Source organism: Cyprinus carpio, chromosome A7, assembly GCF_018340385.1.
Source record: "Cyprinus carpio isolate SPL01 chromosome A7, ASM1834038v1, whole genome shotgun sequence".
Classification (NCBI taxonomy): Eukaryota; Metazoa; Chordata; class Actinopteri; order Cypriniformes; family Cyprinidae; genus Cyprinus; species Cyprinus carpio.
This window is the reverse complement of record NC_056578.1, coordinates 22,439,603-22,460,563: the sequence shown is the minus strand read 5'-3', so window position 1 is coordinate 22,460,563 and position 20,961 is coordinate 22,439,603. Positions and strand designations below refer to the sequence as shown.

General features: G+C 37.1%; 1 protein-coding gene across 1 annotated transcript in view; it reads right to left on the bottom strand.

Moving 5' to 3' along the window:
* Nucleotides 1-20,370, bottom strand: part of LOC109051913 (centrosomal protein of 89 kDa-like) — a 65,548-nt gene extending 45,178 nt beyond the window's left edge. Inside the window, 11 exon segments of the mRNA XM_042760373.1 lie at nucleotides 1,618-1,701; nucleotides 2,032-2,082; nucleotides 5,817-5,959; nucleotides 8,304-8,414; nucleotides 13,178-13,235; nucleotides 16,697-16,731; nucleotides 17,847-17,922; nucleotides 18,162-18,345; nucleotides 19,654-19,809; nucleotides 20,032-20,138; nucleotides 20,270-20,370. Of these exon segments, the coding sequence (XP_042616307.1) occupies nucleotides 1,618-1,701; nucleotides 2,032-2,082; nucleotides 5,817-5,959; nucleotides 8,304-8,414; nucleotides 13,178-13,235; nucleotides 16,697-16,731; nucleotides 17,847-17,922; nucleotides 18,162-18,345; nucleotides 19,654-19,809; nucleotides 20,032-20,138; nucleotides 20,270-20,362 (1,098 nt within the window). The 5' untranslated portion in view covers nucleotides 20,363-20,370.
* Between the last annotated feature and the right edge of the window lie 591 nt (nucleotides 20,371-20,961).

The window sequence follows — 20,961 nt, the reverse complement described above, 5'->3', positions numbered from 1 at the left end:
AAAAATAGTTGTCTCTCCCTTTAAAACATAATGCGTGGCTCTGAAAGGGAAGATCTTTAAATTCAAGGCAGGTGGCAAGTCTGGTGGCAGTGTTGGCTGCACTGCAAGTGTGTTAGAAAGAGAGAGAGAGACTCAAAGACAGAAAACCAGAGAGAGAAAGATTATTAGAGAGGGCATTGTATGCCATAAAATCATGGTTTGGTCAATTAAAAAAATTAAAACATGGATCAAATTATATCATGCAATCATTAAACTACTGAGCCCGCCACATGACATTCAAGAAAAAATAAATAAATTGTGCGCACGATTTACTAATTCGTTCCCTCAATGTACTAAAACGTGCACACGATTACTATTGCGTTCCCTCGATTTACTATTGCGTAACCGTCCACACAATTAATAATGCGCACAATTTAGCAAATAAATCGAAGCAAAATAGTAAATCGTGCTCACAATTTATAAATCGAGTGAACGAAATAGTAAATCGAGGAAACGCAATAGTAATCATGTGCACGTTTTAGTACATTGAGGGAACGAATTAGTAAGTCGTGCACACGATTTAGCCTACTATTTTTTCCTGCATGCCATGTGCGGGGCTCTGTATTAGAGTGTCTGTCAGTCTGTCAATCTGACACTCAATCTATTCAATATTAAGCCCTTCTTGCCAATAAAACCCCCACAGTGTCTCATTCTCTTAATACACTCGTGCTTAAACTAATGAATGAAACTCAAGCTGAATCTGACTCCAACCACAACCCCAACATTCATAAAGAAATTGACAAAAATCTAAAGTATAATTATGATGAAAAATTTAAAAACTTATTTGACCACCAAACCAACTCCGGTGTTTTATTCGGCCCTAAACAGAACCACAGAATTGGCAAATTACTTATCAACTAAACAATTCAAAGAAAGACAAATTATTTCAGAATATCGACTCAGTGACCAATAATTAGAAATAGAGTAATCCTGGATTCCTAAAGAACAGCGACTATGTAAACACTGTGATTTGAATCAAATAGAGGACGAGAAACACTTTCTTCTTGTCTGTATGAGACATATTCTTTCCACAATTTGCAGCATTGAATTTTTCTTTCTTTACTCCCAAATATAAGAAACTACGCTATATACTCGAGGATGAGAGGATGACATGGCAGTCAAACTAGCTGCAAAATATTTATACACCATACACACCATACAAAATGGTTAATCCATTGTATTAATTTACTTTATTTTACATATTCTTCATTGTATATAATTGTCAAGAACTTAATTTAAGACTAACTGGCTTATATATATATATATATATATATATATATATATATATATATATATATATATATATATATATATATATATATATATACATACACATACACACACACACATATACACAATAGAAAATGATCACAATAAGGTGATACATTTCTACCTTTCCAGTATCTGATTTTTTAAAATTCCCAAAACATATGTCACAGATAAAAGCAGACATAGTCCTGTCATTGTTATTTAATACACTTTGAATGCCCAAAAGAAAATTAATCCTTGCAAATCAACACAAATATATGTAAACTAACTCCAGCTTTACCCTTCTCACACAGGTACAAACAAACTCACCTCACAGAACTTGAGGAGTTTGTCTTTGGCATTCAGATGGTCCTCATAGGCCAGCAGCAGGGGTGATAAATATTTCATATCCAGCTAAAGACAATTTAGAGTACAACCATATCATTAAACAAAAACAAATAAACCAAAAAATCTCTTCTACATTTCTCTTCTGTCTAACAACAACAAGAGGTAAAATAATCTGACAAGAGTAGGACATAACTGTCTTTTTTAAATAATACACATTGGCACATATAAGAAATTTGCATTTTGTTAAGAGATGTCCTCATAACAAGCCTGTGAATGCATCACCTTAGGATAAGTAACCAGTAAGAAACATTAGAAAGAGACAGTATGGACAGTATAGCCTAAATGAAACAAACACACAGTGAAAGCTAAAGAATACCATAAATTTACAGTACATACCAGCCAAGGAGGTGCAGGTCCCTTCACTGGCAGGCATTTTAGGTGAGCACTCTGGGAAATTTAGGACAAGAAATGCATTTGAGCCTTTACGTTATCTCACACCATTTATCCTATAGATATTGTGAAAGTAAAAGTACTGTAACTACACAACATAATTAAAGAAAAGTGCCAGTTCTTAAACGGACAATGCATTCTGTGTGAACGACTCTTGAGTAAAGTTGAAAAATGAGAGATGAGCCTCTTTCAGACGCTGATGCAAGAGGACAATTCAGAACTCACAAGTGACATGAGCCAATGGCCCCTTCAGGACAGAGAAACACACACGCGGACAGAGAGACACACGCACGCGCACACACACACACACACACAGCTCAAAGCTGATGAAGCTCAGAAGTTGCTTAAGGACAAGCTGCCATTGTGAGTTTAGGAGACAAATTTTGTAAGCGTGACATGGTCTGCAACTTTCTCTCTTCCTTCAAAACACACACTTTTGTTTTTATATTAAGATGACATTGATCGATGACTACTGACATTTTTTATATTTCAAGCTAAAATAGGAAGTTGTTTCCAACATTAAAGAGGTTTGATACTGGTGAGTGACCTCTGTGGCCTTTCACATACATACGAAAATTATGAATTGGCAATGATTCCTGTGAATTTACAACACATCAGGGCAGATGGCAAGTTACAGACAGACTTCCTGAGTGCATTTCTTGTAAAACAATGTAACTTGCAGCTTAACTACAATAGTACGATGCCTTTGAGAAATTAACTACCTAGTCACAACTCTTTCCCAAAACCATAGTCTTTATGGGCATATCTGTCACTTGAACTGTCCAGGAGTAGTAGAACACATTCACACATGCGCACTCAGCTTTCATTCTCTCTTTCATTCTCTTACATTCCATATCCATAGAATGACACATATAGACTGTACTGCATGTTAGCTTCCAACCACAAGTTAAATAGTGTAGTTCTAACCACACAACTTTGCGATGCTCTTTGCAAATGTTCTTTAGAACTATGGTTTTGGCAAACACTGAATCACTGAACTATGTTGGAACTTGATTTTTGGAAACACACACCTGGGGGAGTGTTGTAGAAACTATGTGTTTTTTGCAATTCTGTTTACTAACACTGTGGTCCAGAAATATGAATATGCTTTGTAATACAATGTATTTTTTATTTTTTTAAGCATTTTACATGTTAAATTTAATGTGAAAAAGCCCTTATGAGACAACTTTCCTCATGAGTTAGGTCCAATGCTGTTTTAATGGAATAGATTCAACTGAGGTCTGAACAGATAATGTATATAGATTTCAGGAAAGAAAAAAAAAATTCATAATGAGAGATATTTTTAAAAGGCTGCCTGTGGGACTGCAATCACAATGCTTAGTTGGATTATTTTCTAAATCTGTTATTGTGTGATAATTGTGTGATCTATAATTGTTTGAATAAAGAATGGCGCAGTGGGCTGGTTTCAAAGTGCTGATATTTACTGTTACAAAAGCACCATGCATGAGCCATTTCATTTTTTTGCACAAAGACATCAATGTTAGCCTATGGATTAATCTTTGTTACAATGAAACCAAATTATATGTCATTAAATTAATTAGAAATAAGTCATTCTTTATACAGTTTTAAAAATGCTACATATTCTAAAATAATTGTATTGTAAAGTGTAGTGTGATCCTGTGTGCAATGCACTTTTTATCTCTAATTAGACTCAAAGTAACACTGCTGAGAGTCCCCAGGCTTAATGACTCAATCACATTGCAGCAGTGTTGCCTTCCACTGCCCTAATCACTGCAGCAGCCCTCCCATACACGCTTCCTGTGGCCTGGCCCTCAACAGAGTGTTCAGACACATTCAGAGGTACACTGATCCACTAGGCTAGAAAGGGAAGCCATCAACAGTACTGTAAAAAGCAAAGGCTGGTCGATAGAGCTAGAACGAGACAGAGAGAGCCTAGTTTCAGAAGGGCAGCATGTGTCTGACTCTTCTTTAACTGAAGCCCATGTGACAACTGACCAAATTTCCTTAAAATTTCAATCCTGCTGAGCTGGAAGGAGGGGCAGCGGGAGAGAAAGAGCAGAAGAGCGTGTGAGATCCAGGCTACTGACCTGAAACTAAAGTGACAGAGTATATTTAGCCTATCCATTGTCTCCACTCTCCCCATCCGCTCGCATCTGCCCAACCACACACCGGTGCTCAGATTAAAGTCAGTCATTTAACAACCAGAGTTCAAGAGTCCAGGACAGTCAAATGTTCATTTGCACTAAATGAACAGAACTGATATGATCATTTTCTAAATTTAAAATATTAACCGAAACCTCCTGAGAGGTGAAAATGGGAATTGGAATATTTTAGAAAGAGCTTCAGTTCTGTGATCAGCAGATCTCTATTCATTGCAGTTAGAGACTGTTCGCCCTAAGCTCATCTTTAAATGGGGAACATATCAGGCATCTGAATACTTTACAGATGAATGAAAAGTAGATTAATATATTATACTGAAGTATTTGAGCAATCAGAAGAGTCATTCTCTCGGTGAACCAGCGAGCCAGACAGCCTCAAAGTTCAGACAGCCCTCATCAATATAAAATAAGATTAGTCTGTCCCTTCCACCTTCATAAAATGACACCAGCGGGACAAAACTGAGATCTTTGATCCTTCAAAGATGGACAGCAAAGAGGTCATGGTGCTTTCGGGCTGTCAAACTCTTCTGAGGCTTTGTTAAAGAAGCTCAGTTATGCAATTCCTCGAGTGCTCTCTACTTATCATTCACTGCATAAAGACTCATAAAAACTTACAACACATCAGCTGTTTTCGATATTATGCTCCTACATGCAAATCCCAGCATATTTAAACAACATACTGTTGTCACCAAAGCATTAATAGTGATATTGTTAAATGAAGGTCTATAATTTTTGGACGTGTCTCAGCTACCCACCATCTCAGAGGCGCTAGAAGAATAATGCATTCATAAGGAGAAACAATCTCTGATTCCACGTGCACACACAGATCTGGTCTCAACCTCTCGCTGGTTAATGCTCCTTTGAAATTATAATACCCTGCAAACTATCATCTCTGCATTAAACAGGAAGTAGGAGATGAAAGAAAGAGCTGCATATCATTACTTTGGTGTCAGCTAATCACACCCTGTAAGACTGAAAGGAGACAGTGTCAGATACTACTAAAATTCAGAGAGCCCATTTCTTTTTCATTAGTTATAAAGAAAATCGAAGCATAGTTTCCAGGGGCCCTTCAGAATCAGTCTATGCAGATATGCAGCAATTCACTTCAGTTATCACACAGCACCAATCTCTCGCATCAAAACAGAGAATAAGGCGAGCGAGATATAATAATGCAGATATAATGTCCCGTACATGAACTCAAAAATTTATAATTTCAGAGAACCATCTCCAGAATTTTAATTAAAGGCTGTGTGGCATGTTTCTTGCCGCAGTATGCGAAAGTACCACACATAATCTTTTGCAAGCACTTAAAAGTGCATTTATAGAATCGTAGCTCTCTCCTCTTGATATATACAGAGCACTGAGAACTTACACAAAGCTAGAAAATGCAGATTCCCCATCCATTACATATACATTAATATGTATGTTTAGTTGAGGGGAGGGGAGGGAACACTCACTGTAACTTTTGGAAAAGTATAACATTTCAAAACTCCTGACTTTTTAATGTAGTGCTGAGTTTGAGCCTACAGACCTGCCTTTAAAACGCTTTCAAACTGGTCCCTGAAAATGGTGTACAGTGAGCTCTTTTACCTCGTCTTTGGTGAGTGGTCGAAATCTGGCTTGGTATCTGCTGAGCTCCACATTGAGACGGTGAACCGTCATCTTCAGCCCATCATTCTCATCCACCAGCTCTTGAGCCTGCTGCCTCAGACTCTGTAACTCAGAGCTCTCACCTATACACACACACACACAACTGCACATAGTTAGATCAGAGCTGATTTATGCAAAACCACACACTACTAAACCAGCAAAAAAAATAAATAAATCAGGCAAGAACTCCCACCCAGAAATATATACATATAAGGGTGTTTCTTCAACTGGCCACTTTGATTCTTCTGTATCATGGGAAAATTCTATCCATTAATTTTTCCTCACCTGAACAGCCACAAACAAGCATTTGCAGCACATCTAAAAATCACTATTATTTTGGTGTTGGAAATTATATCTTAAACATTTCTAGAACAGATTCACTTGCCTTAAGGCTAATTTTTTTTTTTTTTTTGGGGAAAAATGTTATAGGTTGTGACTAATAATTGTTGGTAGCTGACTAATAATAGAAACATGAATATTACATGAATTTAATAGTATGTTCGGGAGGACCCTAAACATTCAGTCCTGTCAACCATCATTATGAGCCCATATAAGGAACAGTCACTGCACTGTCCCAGCGACAATTCTTCAGGCATCCCTCCACCTCCCCATCTCCTCCTCCATTTCTGGTATTTTCCTTCTATGCAGTACTATTGGGGGTTGAACTCGTAGCTCAAGCTGAGCCTGGAGTTGAGAAGTTTGTTTACCATTAACCATCAAGACCGGATGAGTAGGCGAACTAGTGAAACATACATGGGCTGCACACACATTTAGAGAAAGGCCTCCTTCAGGATGCCATATTAATCGATTTGATGGGTTTTCACATTTTCACATAAAAATATTAATATGGGATAACACTGAAATAATAAAAGTATAAAAGCTGTTTAAAAAAAATGCCAAAATGAATAATGAAGTGATCCCAAACAGGTTTAAAGACGTGACCTTCATATAAAAAGAGAAAAGTTTAAATCTATTATATTTAATAAGAATCAAGCCCGAGAGAAAATGCCTGTAGTATAAGAAACACCCATACAGTATATTCGGTTGCCACTTTATTAGGTTCACATGTACACCTGCTGGTTAACGCAAATAACTTATCAGGTAATCTCAATCACTGCATGCAGTCATTTTAAAAAGTTTCATTGTTTGTTGAAACCCAAGCACAGATCAGGGAAGAAATGTGATCTACAGTAAGTGATTTTGACTGTGGAAAGATTGTTGGTCACTGATGGAGGGGACTGAGTATGTCAGAAACTGCTGACCTCCTGGGAATTTTTTGCACAATAGTTTCTAGATACTATTCACAAAAAATGATGTAAAAATATACCTGAATGTGCAGCTGACAAATCATCAGTAGGTGTGTAATGCTATCACATTAATGTGAACCATGGAAAAGTAAGGCTGCTGTTCTAGAAATCCTACCCAGAATTAGAAAGTTGTATCTAAAAAAGGGGAAACTGAGTATGAAAAAAGCAAAAGTCTCATTAAAAAACGGTTGTTTAAATGATTTTAAGCTCAGTTGTCAAAAATTACTGCTCAGAACACTGCTTGAAATGAAGTAGGCATATGTTGAAGATTATGCCTATTTGCAATGTAGATTTTGTTCCACATTAGGTTGCTTGAAGACATAGGTTACCCAAAAATGAAGATTCTGTCATTGTTTACTCCTCCTCATGCTATTCCAAAACCTGTATGATATTTTTCCCTTAAAAAGGATAATTTATGAAGACTGTGCAAGTCATGCTTACTGAACGGTGAGTGGTGACTGGAACATTCATGCTTCCAAAAGGAAACAAAACTATCATTAAAATATTATAAAAGCAACATTAAAGTGGTCCATACGTCTATATCGAAAGTCTTCTGAGGTCATACAAAAACTCTGATTTTAGGACCTTAGTCTTCATTCAGTGGCAGGAATATTCTTCAGAAATTCACCATCCACTCAAGAGAGAAAGTCATACGCATATGGAGCAACATGAGAATAAGTAAATTATGACAGAATTTTCATTTTTGGGGGAAGGATCCCTTTAATGTTGGATAGGCTTTGTTAGCGCTGTGGGATGTATAGCAGCGTGTGAGGAGGCACCTGTGGAGATTCCTCTCTCTGTGTGACAGTGGCAGATCTCCTGCTGGAGATGCTCTATTTGCTGACTCTGTTGTAAACATCTCTTCTCCAGCGTCTCCATAAAACAGCCACAAAAATAATAATTCACCCAAAAATCCTTTACAAGTGCTAGCCAAACCTCCACTCCAATGCACAAATCTTAATAATTTATCGAACAATAAAATGAAGCAGTTATCCACTCCGGGCCATGCATGCTGTGTTTTTCCCATGATTAAGGAGATTTTAGCTCCGAAATGATTAAATAGAAAGACAAAAGAGCTGGAAAGGTCAGATGTCAAAGAATAGAGTTCATGCCCCCTCACCCGGACTGCTGTCTCTCTCTTTCCCTCTCACTGGACTTTCCTTCATTCGTGAGGTCTTCCTTTTCGAAGTATTCACTGATCTGTGAGACTGAGCACTCCAGACATCAAGCTCTGACAAAAATAATATGAAAAACATTTATAAAACATGGAGGTAAGGGAAGTAGTGATACACTGATTGGGCAATACATTGATGTATACATCGATACAATGATTGGGCAAATAAATGAGTAATTTTACAACAGAATAAGTATAACTGATAATTGAGTGAGTGAGTAAATGAGCTGTTAATTAAGGTAGTCCATCATCTTAATTAAAAATAAATTCTATACACCTTTGAAAAATTTGGTATGATTTTTTAAAATGTTTTTGAAAGACGTATCTTATTCTCACCAGGGTGCATTTATTTGATCAAGAACACAGTAAAAACAGTAAAACTAAAAGATTATTGCAATTTAAAATAACTGTTTTCTATTTTAACATTTTGAAATTTCATTTATTCTTTATTGATGGCAAATCAATTTTAAGCAGACATTACTATAGTTTTTTAGTATCACAATATCCTTCAAAAATCAAATCAGCATATTAGAATGGTCCTCAAGAAAATTCTTATTATTATCCATTTATTTAATTGTGTTGCTTAATAATTTGATACATGATACATTTTTTTCAGGATTCTTTGATAAACAGACAGTTTAAATAATCAGCATTAATTTGAAACAGAAATCTTTTGCAAATATTATAAATGTCTTTACTATCACTTTGATCTGTTCATCCTTGCTAAATAATAGCATTAATTGGTTAAAAAACATTTTTTTTTAATGATAGTGTACGTTTTTGATCTCTTTTGTCAAGGAAAGCTCATGCATATTCTTATATCTATTGAACACAGATGTAATGAATGCCGTTATTAAGCTCAAAGCAGTCTTAGCCAACAACTTTCATCAATACAGTGTTCTTCTTCTGTTATTTGCCAATGTCTATAAATCTTCCAGTACGCCGGTTACAACATCTCCTTAGACTATTAATCTTTCACATTCATTTGTTCGCCAAAAAACACATGGCTGGCAACCAACCTCATATTGTATCAGTTGCTTCTCCCTCACATGTACTCTCATACCCTTCATTTGTCTGAATACCTTTGAATCTCACACCTACAGTCTCACACCTTCCCCTCTCCCATCCACAGACAGCTTCAGTGAAATCCTCTGTGGTTTCTCACCTGCTTCAACCACTTCCTCAGACTACTGAGTACTTCCTTCTGTTGATACCTCTAAAAGCTGTAACACTTATCCCCCCTCTCCCCACCCCCAAACACTAGCCACTTAAAACTGTTGTGGTGTACTTTACTTCTAAACTCTCCTGCTGCTCCACTTCAAGTCCTTCAATCAGAATCAGAAAACCACCACAACATGCATGGGTCAGAGAAGAGGTGGAAAAAACATCATGCGCTGAGATATCATTCCACAATTAACACATGCGGATCCATCCCACACAAATCATTCTCCATCCCTCCGCTACCACTGTTCACCCTCTTCCATCCTCTCTGACTTCATAACCTACTTTGAATGACCTACAGATGTTTTATGCATGCAATTTTTAATTAACGGGGTCTAATGCTTTCGAGGATGAAGCTTAAAATAGGATAAAAAAAAAAACCCTAAAATATAATAAATGTGGTTAATTTAGGTTTGGGTGCTGTTTTCCAAGAAAATGACATTCTTTTGCAGTTACATGAAGTAAAGTCATAAGGGTTGGAAAGACATGAAGGGACTTGAGTAAATGACAACAGAAATGTTATTTCTTCACTAAACAGTGAGTCTATCCTGTACAATATTAAATTCTAGGTATAGACTGCAGTAAATACTATATTATGTCAAACATCCTTACTGAAGACATTTTGCTTGACTCTCACAAAGCCTAAAATTGGATATGGAGCTGAAAAGCCCACATGGTGCTGTATCATCCTTGCTTCTAATCTAGATTTAATTCTCCTTGATCTGTCTGTGCCTTTAGTCTGTAACATTACAAACACAGACAAGATTTCAGCCCTAGATCAGACCTCAAGGTCATCCTCATTTTCTCCTTTAGCAAAGTTCTACCTTCACTGGAAGTCTCTGTAGCTGTTAAGAATGCAGTTTTCTTCTGGTGCATAAAAAGCTTGGCAACTGTCCATTGATCACTTTGAAGCAAGTGCCCAGACCTGCTGTTTCATGCTCTATTTCAGAGGATAAATCCATCCTTCCACTATGCTAAACTAATGCTGGTCTGCTTGCATCTGCCACTTGACCTTGACTCTGCAACCAAACACTAATTCCACTATATCAATATAATGAAACATGAAATGAGTTAGTAATTTCATTTAAAAGTCACAACATGTGAAAAAAAAAATGTATTGTGAAAATAATGAACAGTAACATGGAAAGTAACATTAACTCAAGTCATGCCCTTCCTTCTTTTCCGGACCAAAAAAACAAACAAATATGAAATAAAATAAAAAATAATAATAATAAAAAGTACTGCTCAAACTCGTCCTTATAATGGCAGTGAATAGCAACCAGCTTCAAACTGTGGACCTTGCTCCTTGTGCCATATATTCCAAGTGCTCTGGAGGTGTATGAAAGGGTTTGAAGAAAAACAAAAATTACATGTATACTGTGTGGCATAGGTGGTTTGTGTATTAATCTTGATTTATCAAAACAGTGTATCTGTGTGCTTTTCTTTGGCAAGCCAAAGGAACTGTGGCACTAATACAGTCTCATGAATGTGCAGTTGTGCACAGCAGACCAATGGCCAAGGTCAGGATTTTCTTTAAATAATAAATTACATTTTGGTTTGTTTTTCACTAATCTCTACTGTATGCATGAATAATGCCACAGAACAAGTGGAGCCATAAGATATTAAAATGTAAAAAAATATACAGGGGCTAACTATGAACTGGGCAGTATGAATGTTATCGGCACCACAAAACTTTTTCCACATTGTTAAATTTTTTTTTTTTTGAGTAAATTATATTTAGAGTTAGAACATCATAAGTCAAAGCGTGAACAAATCAAATGCCAAAATGACACATGTAGTATGTCTGGTAAAGTGTGCACACTACGCACCTTCAGAATCTTCATCATTTGCATTGTAGCCTATATTCTTTTTCTTTTGGCCAAAAGTTAATGTTTCATGACTAACAATCCTGTTGCCAACACAGCACACAGCATAATTACATTTAAATCTTAACAGCAATTTCCTCTTTAACATCTTCTTAAGGAGTAAGTTTAAAAACTCTTTACAGTCACCACTATATTAAAGGGATCATATGATGTTGCTAAAAATAACATTATTTTGTCTATTTGGTGTAATGAAATGTCTTTATGCAGTATAAGGTTCAAAAAACACATTATTTTCCATGTACTGTACATTATTGTTTCTCCTCTATGCCCCGCCTTCTGAAACGCATCGATTTTTACAAAGCTCATCGTTCTGAAAAGAGGCTGAATACCTCAAGCGAGTGACGGAAATGTTACGCCCCTTACCATACGGTGATGCCATCTCCCGGCACGACAGGACAAAACCAACAAAACCCACTACAAACGAGGCATTTGTTTCATCCAGTGGGGACATAATTACTGATTATAATGGCTTATACTGTGTTTTTATGCATTGCATTGTGTATCGCGCTGCGTAAACATAAAACCATGTCTGCACCTGTGATCGGAGAAACGACAAACAAGCACTACTCTACACTGCTCAAAACTCGCGTTTGAATCATCAGTGGCAAACTCTTTAAATATGTAAACGTACTTACAGACTGTGAGTCAGAAGCGCCAGACTGTCCTTGCAAAGTTGGAATTGTCCCACTTTATAGAAACAGACACTGGCATTGTAGGCTACTCTTCCAGGAAACAGTTCTATTCCTCCGCTGCGCTGCACACATCTGAATATTTGGGTCGAATTGTTCTGGAACAGTGTTGAAATACAACTTAACCACTGATTTCTAGTTGTGTCCTCTTTTGGAAGACCAAACAAGCTAGCTTTGCTTTCACAACAAACACACAGCGTGTCCATGACATGGCGGCGGAGGCAACAGCGAGAATAAAAATTACGCCTTCTTTCTTTGCGTGAACATTTGGGCGGTGTTATGCAAATCTTCCCACATCACGATGTAGATGTGGGCGCGTGTTAGAACGAGGTGTTTTAGGGCGGTGTGGTTGACTTAACTTTTATAAAGAATATCTCTTTGGGTTTGAGACTTCAGTCTTTGCAACTTTACAGATCTTCTTTATGCACCAAAAGCTTGTAACACTCCAAAGAGAAAGGAAAAATTGAAATTGCACCATATGACCCTTTAACAAGAAAAAGAAACAAAATTACTGCAGTGGAGGAAGAGGAGAAGCAGGGAATATATCAAGACAAATGTCAAGGTAATTCCAGTCTCAGTCCTCATAGTCATTATAGTTATAGTCTCATCTCCCTCATATCTCATTGCTGACAACAATAAGCTTGTGAGAGGAGCTGAATAAGAAGACGTTTGTTAAATTGGCAGAAGCTTTATTCTGTTTTTTGTTTTTCCTTTAGGAAACTTCAATGAGCCTCTCACAAATGTATCACATAGTAACCACATTATTTGTCTCCAGTCTGTTGAAAGCTGTGCCTAAAATAAATTGGACAACAATTAGGTGTTCACAATGTCCTTAATTTGCTCTCTGTCAAAACTAAACAGAAATTCTGCTTTTCTTTCAAAGCCTTGAGGATTCTTAAAAAGTGCACGTTTCACATTGACTGACAAAAAGATTCTGAAATTAGCACAGATGACATTGCAGATGATTTGCTGTGGAGTTCAGCTGTTGTGATGGTGGATAATGTATGGCAGACAGGGGACGTACCTGGAGATGCCATGCTCCCACGAGAGCCTGATCCTGGTTGTCGTGGCAATGATGGCTGCTATGGAGACAGAGAGAAGTTAACTGATTAAAGGTTTCTTACTGCAGAATATCAAAGACCACAGACTGAAACAGACTGCATTACTAAGTATATCTAATAGTGAAAAGTGCACTGGGCTTGGTCATTAGAGGCAGTTCATCTCTACTAATGAGCAATTTTCCTCATTAAGAGATGAGATTGCAGATCCTCTGGTAAAGGTCTCAAAGCACCTACAGGAATGAGAGCATTCAGATCTGACAACATGGAAATATGATACGGCAAAGGGCTGGTCAGTGTTCATGTGCATACGTGTGTCTGCATATTAACCAAGAACAGGTTCTCATGGCCTAATTGGGGGTGTGTGTGTGTGTGTGTGTGTGTGTGTGTGTGTGTGTGTGTGTGTGTGTGTGTGTGTGTGTGTGTGTGTGTGAGAATGTATGTATTTGCTGTCATATCAGAGAGCCACTTACTGAATAATGAATCAGAATGGTTGAGATAGTCTCTTGTTCCAGAAATAACTGAATCGCTGGGTCAGAAATAGCTCTCTCTTGTTGCCACCCAGTCTAAACACCTTCCCACTCTCTCTTATCCTGTCTGATTTTCATTCATACTCCTTTAAAGGATTAGTTCACTTCCAGAATAAAAAATTCCTGATAATTTACTCAACCCCCATGTCATCCAAGATGTTCATGTCTTTCCGTCTTCAGTCGCAAAGAAATTAAGGTTTTTGAGGAAAACATTTTGTGCTCTTGTGATTTTAGTTCAATCATTTTTCTTTAATATTTCTATTATTTAAAGGGAATTTAACCAATTATTAACATCGCTGATACGTAATGTTTTGGTCAGTGCACATTGCCGAATTCTCTCATCAGAAACAACAAAGTGCAGATGCACATGCGATGTAAATAGTAGATTAATTCATCATACACTTCAGACAGCATCACTGATTATAACTTTTAGCATTTTTAGAGTGCTTACATTCATGCTAGACTGAATTCAGTGATATTCTTTGATAATGTAAATATTCTTTGCTCGCTGTATAATTTGGCCGTTGTTTGAATAATTGTGGACATGTGGTGTTATAATTAAACTTAAAATGTCTTTTTATTAAACGTGGTCAGGCTAAATATAAATTCTGTCTTATTAATATATTTTATGTCATAATATGGTTGCCTACTTGCCTAAAACGTTGTGATATGTGGATATGTGGTTAATAGATTACATTGGGATAAAATGGTTTGAATGCATTTGACCAGAGACTAGAGCTGTGCTTTTGTGATGGATGGGGTGCCGTCTTGAGAAGCTTCAGAAAATGGCTCATAAAAAGGACGAGGACTTGAATTGTTTTTACAAGTCAGAATGTAAAATTATGGTAATATCGCGTGAACATTTCACATTAAATTCTGTGAGTGTGAGGGGGAGATGTAGGGATGCGCTGCAAGGCACCCAAGAAAAATACAACCGGACTAGGGTATATATTTCTGGTCAGTTTAATAAATAATTAACCACAAAACAAATCTCAGACCCAGCCCTGTGGTGGGGGGGTGCTGCTGCACCCTCAGCACCCCTAGTTCCCACGGCCATGGTAGTGTAGGGTGAAAAACTCCATCTCATTTCTCCTCCAACTTCATAATCGTCAGATATCGTTGTTTTACCTTTTCTGAAAAGGGCATTTGACTTTCTTTGCACGTTTGCTTGTAAACACTGGGTCGGTAGTTCCGCCTACGTCACACGTGACCTTTCCAACGTGACTACGCAATGCGTGAAGTTGAGCTAGTGCATTTGTGGTTAAAAAGTATATAAATTTGTATTTTTTTTAGGAAAATGACTGATCGTTCCACTAGATAAGACCCCTGTTCTTAGGCTGGGATCGGGTCGAGCTCTTAGAAGCTGCACTGAAACTGCAATTTGAACTTTCACCCTATTGGCCACCATTGAAGTCCACTATATGGAGAAAAATACTGGAATGTTTTCCTCAAAAACACTAATCCTTTAAGCCAGGAGGTGGTCTTTTTCAAAGAGCGAGCTATCTAGCAAACGGCTGCAAATCAAAGTAACTCGCTGGATGACACAGTTTCAGACTCAGACAGCCCATAATGAACTGGCTGCATGTTTTCATTCCAGCTTCTCTGAGCTGGCAGAAACCTAATTAAATGCAAAAAAAAAAAAAAACACTTTAAATCCTAACTGATCATGAAATCTGGTTGCAGCATGCACATAAGGAGTCTTAACAGATTTTCCTTTCGCAAATCTTGAACATGCACAAAGATTTGAAAATTGTAGCACCTCACACAATACAAGATATTATTAAAATTATCGTGCCAGAGGGAGCACCTCACGTGATCTTACACAGCAGATCGTCATTGACATTCAGCTAATGTTTACATATACATGTGCTAGATTATACATATGTGTAAGATTGTCGGGAGGGGTAAATCAGCCTAAATCACCTGTAGTGTGAGCCCGGTCTTTACTGATAACAACCTCTGTCTTGACCTTTTTAAAGTTGCCCTTAACCTCACCCTTTTATACCAGGGTAATTTTACCCTGTTTAAGAGAATTTGTTGAGCGCTGGGGCTTCATGACATTTAGTCCAGAGTCAGACCAATCCACAACATAATTAACATTCCTAGCAGCATTAAAAAATTAGCTTTGAACCCTGAATTAACAATCAAAATAATGGGCCATATTTTAATGATCTAAGTGCATGGTCTAAAGCGCACGGCACAGGTGCACTCAGGGCATGTCCGAATCCACTTTTGCTAGCTTAACAACGGGAAAACGGTCAGTGCGCCCGGGCGCATGGTCTAAACGGTTTGTCCCTATTCTCTTAATGAGTAATAGGTGTTTTTTGGGAGTAATGTGCAATAAACTAATCAGAGTCAGCTTCCATTCCCTTTAAAAGGCAGTTACACTCATGCCATCACGAATTTGCAAGTTGCAAAGACAGAACGCGTCTCCAGAGATGAAACCGAGCTGCTCGTGTGTGAGCAAATAGGTAGCCTAATTCTGATACACGCAATGGATATCCATTATGACATGGAGGCATTTTTATATTCATGTAGCCTACAAAATAGTAAAATTTTGCATTTCAATCTTTTATTGTTTCATATTGAAAAATGTTTGTGTGCTGCTGCGCGTCCCTGTGTGTAATAACCAAAGTGAACGTGCGTTGTGGAGCCGCCCAGAGGCGCATTTTCTACTAACGTTCTTTAAATAACAAAAAAATATTGTGCCTTTGACTTTAGACTAGGTTTGAGTTGGTCTATGGTGCAGTCTATTTTCAGTTCCTTTTTTAGACTAGCACGCCCATGGGCGCACAAATGCATTTGTTATTTAAACAATGCGGCGCAGGACAGGAAAATGAGAACTGCATTGGGCTGAAACTAGCAAAAGTGTATGACAGCATTGCGCTGGGTGTATGATAGGGCCCAATGACTTCAGCTTCTCATTAAAACTGAAGTGAAGAGAGGCTCTCTTACCATTTTAGCTGCTCCTTCCTGTACCACAATTTCCTCTGAAATACAGAATTGTATTAATTACAGCCATGAACTGCAAAATTACTAGGGCTCTCATATGGGATAAATTTTCCACCAAAACTATTGCAGTCATGGATAAAAAAAATTATAAGACTGAAACCAAAATTTAAAAACCAAGAAAAAATATATTGTACAAAATTTAAAACTGAAAGCAAAATCTTCAAAATAGCATACAATGGTCACGGATCGAAAAAATAATAAGCGTAAATCAAAAATTTAATAATGCAATTAAAAAAAATAATAAGTATGAATCAAAAATTTAAACACATTTAAAATCATATTGCACAAAACTGAAATGTTAGTGCAAAATTATCCGACTTGCACACTAAATCCTGTTTTCCTGTTATTTTTTTTATGCTAATGCTGTTTTTCACTTGGCTCGTTTCCATGTTCTGCGCTTCCTAAGTTGCAGTTAGAGTTTCATGTAAATCAGGGCAGGCTTAAGCGTCATCATTGGTCCACTAGTTCTAGACTGACAGCTCTTCTAGCCAATCAGTCGAATCAGTTGATTCGCGACCACTGTTTGCTATTCTGAAAACTTTGCTTTCATTTTTACATTTAGTGCAATATATTTTTTCTTGTGTTTTTAATTTTTGGTTTCATGGTTTTTTTTTTTTTTTTTTTTTTTTTTTTTTTTTATCCATGACTGCAATACTTTTGGAGGAATACTGATCCCCTTTTATTCAGCAAAGATGTATTTAATTGATCAAAAGCAACAGTAATGACTTTTAAATTGTTACAAAAGATTTATGCTTTGAATTTTTTAAACTTTCTATTCATCAAGGACTCCTGAAAAAATTATTACTGAGTCATCACAGCATCAAATCAGGATATTAGATTGATTTTATAATATATTTAACATATTTTTATCATATAACACGGAAGACGGCAGTAATGGCTGCTGAAAATTCAGCTTTGCCATCACAAGAATAAACTATATTTTAAAATGTATTTAAAGACAAAAGAGTTTTTTTCAATTGTATTAATTATCACCATTTTACTATTTTGTTTTATGTTTGATCAAATAAATGCAGCCTTGTTGAGCATGAATGACTTTCATAAATATATTTTAACACTCTTTGTTACTTCTAACCTTGAGTCTGTAGGGGAGACACAATATCAAATGCAGAGTCTTCGGTCTCTTCATCAACGTCTGAATTGGTCTCGTCCTGACAGAGAGATTAATTTAGCCAGTCAACTATATAAATATACATAATGATGAACATAAATGCAGGTTAATGCAGGTTCTTTAGTTTCTTTATTTTCTCAGACTAGGTATTGATTTAGAGCAGGATTTGAATGAATCAGAAGCTCCACCTCATGGTGGATATTAGTAAATGCATCAAATGCTTGACAGGACAAAGCACTCCATACACAGACCCAACCAAACACACATTCACAACTGTACCTTCCTGTGTTTTAATGGCACGCCGTATACATCATTTATGTCGTCAGTTCTGCTCTGTCTCTCAAGGGACTGATATACATGATCTTCATCTGCCTCCACCTGATCACTGTCACCCCCTTCGTCATCATCAGAATGTCCTGGGGAAGGCACAGGGGGTCTTGTCACTGAATCTGGCCAGGTGTCTCTAAAGTGAGAGAGCAAATACATTATTTTGCATGTCTCGCTCAAGAAAGCTGACATATTTAAACAGCATAAAATGTGATAACCAGCTAATGCTGTTTAAACCGCTGTCTGTAACACATCCTATCATGGAGAGGCAATCAGACCAAAGACTAATAAATGTGTAAGTAAACAACTCTGCCTTCTGCTGAATCAAAAATGCCTATACACTTAAAATCAATGCATCCTGCTGTGTTACCCTGATTAGAAGTGATTCTGATGTAATAACAATGATTGTGCTTTCAGACTCACTTAAAGGATTAGCTCCCACAAAAATGAAACTCGCCCTCGTGTCAGTAAGTTCTTTCCTCCATGTATGAAAAAGGAGAAATTGCAAAAGACTAAACTAGTTGTTTTCCAAACTTCAAAAATGATAATAAAGCACCACAGAAGTATAATAAAAGTGGTCCATATGACTTATGCACTATATTTCAAGTCTTCTTAAGTCATACGATAGCTCTGCATGACAGGCAGACCGATTTTTAACTGATCAGTTCATTGAAAGTTCATTGATCTTACTACATATCTCATAAATTCATGAATGCACCAAGGTGAGAATAGCAAGTGAATAACAACTTAAAGTTTGGCCTGCTCTTCACCAGCTATTGTATGGCTTCAGAAGATTAGGAATATAGAGCACAAGTCTTTTCAAGTCACAGTCCAGGTTTACAACAACTTTATGTTGCTTTTTTGTCGTTTGTGAGTCCTCATTTGAAAAGGGCACCAGTGTAATCTTAAAATAAAAAAAAAAATATTATATATATATATATATATATATATATATATATATATTGTGTTCCGTTCATTTAAGAAAATACATCATATGGGTTGTACTACCAAATTTTCCTTACAGTACATTAATATAATTTAATATCATCTAGAACTGTACATTTCTGCCATCATTCTGGGTTAGTCTGGACATCACTTTGACATAGTCACCACCACTGATAAGTAAGAAAAGGAAATAACAAAAAAAAAATCCAACCAAACCAATAAAATGCTAAAAAAAAAAAAAAAACTAATTTAAATAGACGAATTAGTTTAAATAAAAGCAATCAAGATAAAAAAAAAAGTGTGACCAATCATGTGACCATTTTCTTTAACGGACATCAGAGAACCATGTACATGTGGATGTGTTTGTTAAATTATTGAAATATTAACTTAAACTTTCAAGGGGACTTCAGGTAAACACTTCCTGTCAAAGGTGTCCCACTGGCAAAATAAATGGTTAGGAATCTCTGATCATGGTCAATGAAACAGTGCACTATAATACCTGGTATAAAGTGCAGTGGCAGCATAGGGCTCAAAGCCAGTTTGGCTGTCTGCACGTGAACAGTCACTTTCAGAGCAGGACCTTTGGCGTGGAGGAGGAATGGCAACAGTACGGCCCATCAGGGACGAAGATAATATAGCAGCTGCCAAGGCAGACCTGTGACAGTTATCAAAGAGATTACAAGGTTTACAGATTAAAAAAAAAGTGTGAAGATACTGAAACAGGTATGTAACGTTACAGGCAGTTGTATAAAACATTATGGCTAATGATGAGTGAATTAATAAACTCTCAACATCATAACTGCACTGAGAGATGAGAAAAGTGATGGAGGAGAACAAAAGTGATATGAATGGATAGGTATAAGGTATGTGGGTATACCTGGGTCTCTCTGGAGAGGGGCTGGGGCTTCGTGGGGGAGGAGTGCGGGGAACAGCAGGTCTGGGGGCAATGGTGGCAGCAGGGATCAAGCCATGAGCGATGTTCCGCTAAACAACCACAACAACACACACGATTACATTTACCACACAACTAACGTTACATCACAGGGTTCACATGCTAAAGCAACCCAGCACAAAATGTAACTTATATTATCATATGTACGCGATAGGAGACTCACAAATTGTTTCGTCTCTCTTCTTCTGAAGCTGAAGTTGAATCTGGATGACATGGTCCTCCACAAACTTCCTCGTTTCGGTGAGAGATGTGACATTAGGATTGATGAGAGCCGCGGTCAGGACAGCTCATTTCAGAACTGTCGCGTGGCAAAGCTCTGTTTCAAGCGAGACACTGACAGCGTTTTGTAGTCTAGTTTTATAAAAAAGAGATTAATTTTGTCATCGAAATCTTGTTATCTCCAACTCAACTTCACGTAACTAGACGCTTTCCATGAAAAACCTAGAAATATATCGACTCCTCCTATTGGTTCACTAGTGTACGCTCAACCAATCAGCGTTGCGGTTTAATCCTCTTAGCAACGGTCGAGCCACGTCTGAGTGCGGCAGTTCTCCAGCAGAGGGACGTCTGGTCCACTGAGGCACATGAACACGTGGAAAAAGGTGCTTGAGAAAATAAAAGACGATGTCTAAGTTGTCACTGCATTTTTTGACGTGTGTTGCCTATTGGTCATTTCATATTGTTTTAGTAAAAAATAAAATGTATAAAAGATGTTTTAGTGTCGAAACTGGCAGGCTTTGAGAAGAATTTCAAAGTAAAGAAAATTAAAGCCTGCTTGAAAATGAGCCATATTTGAAAAACTAGTCTTTTAGCTTCATGTTGTGCAGATTTAAATAGTGTTAAATAGATCAGATT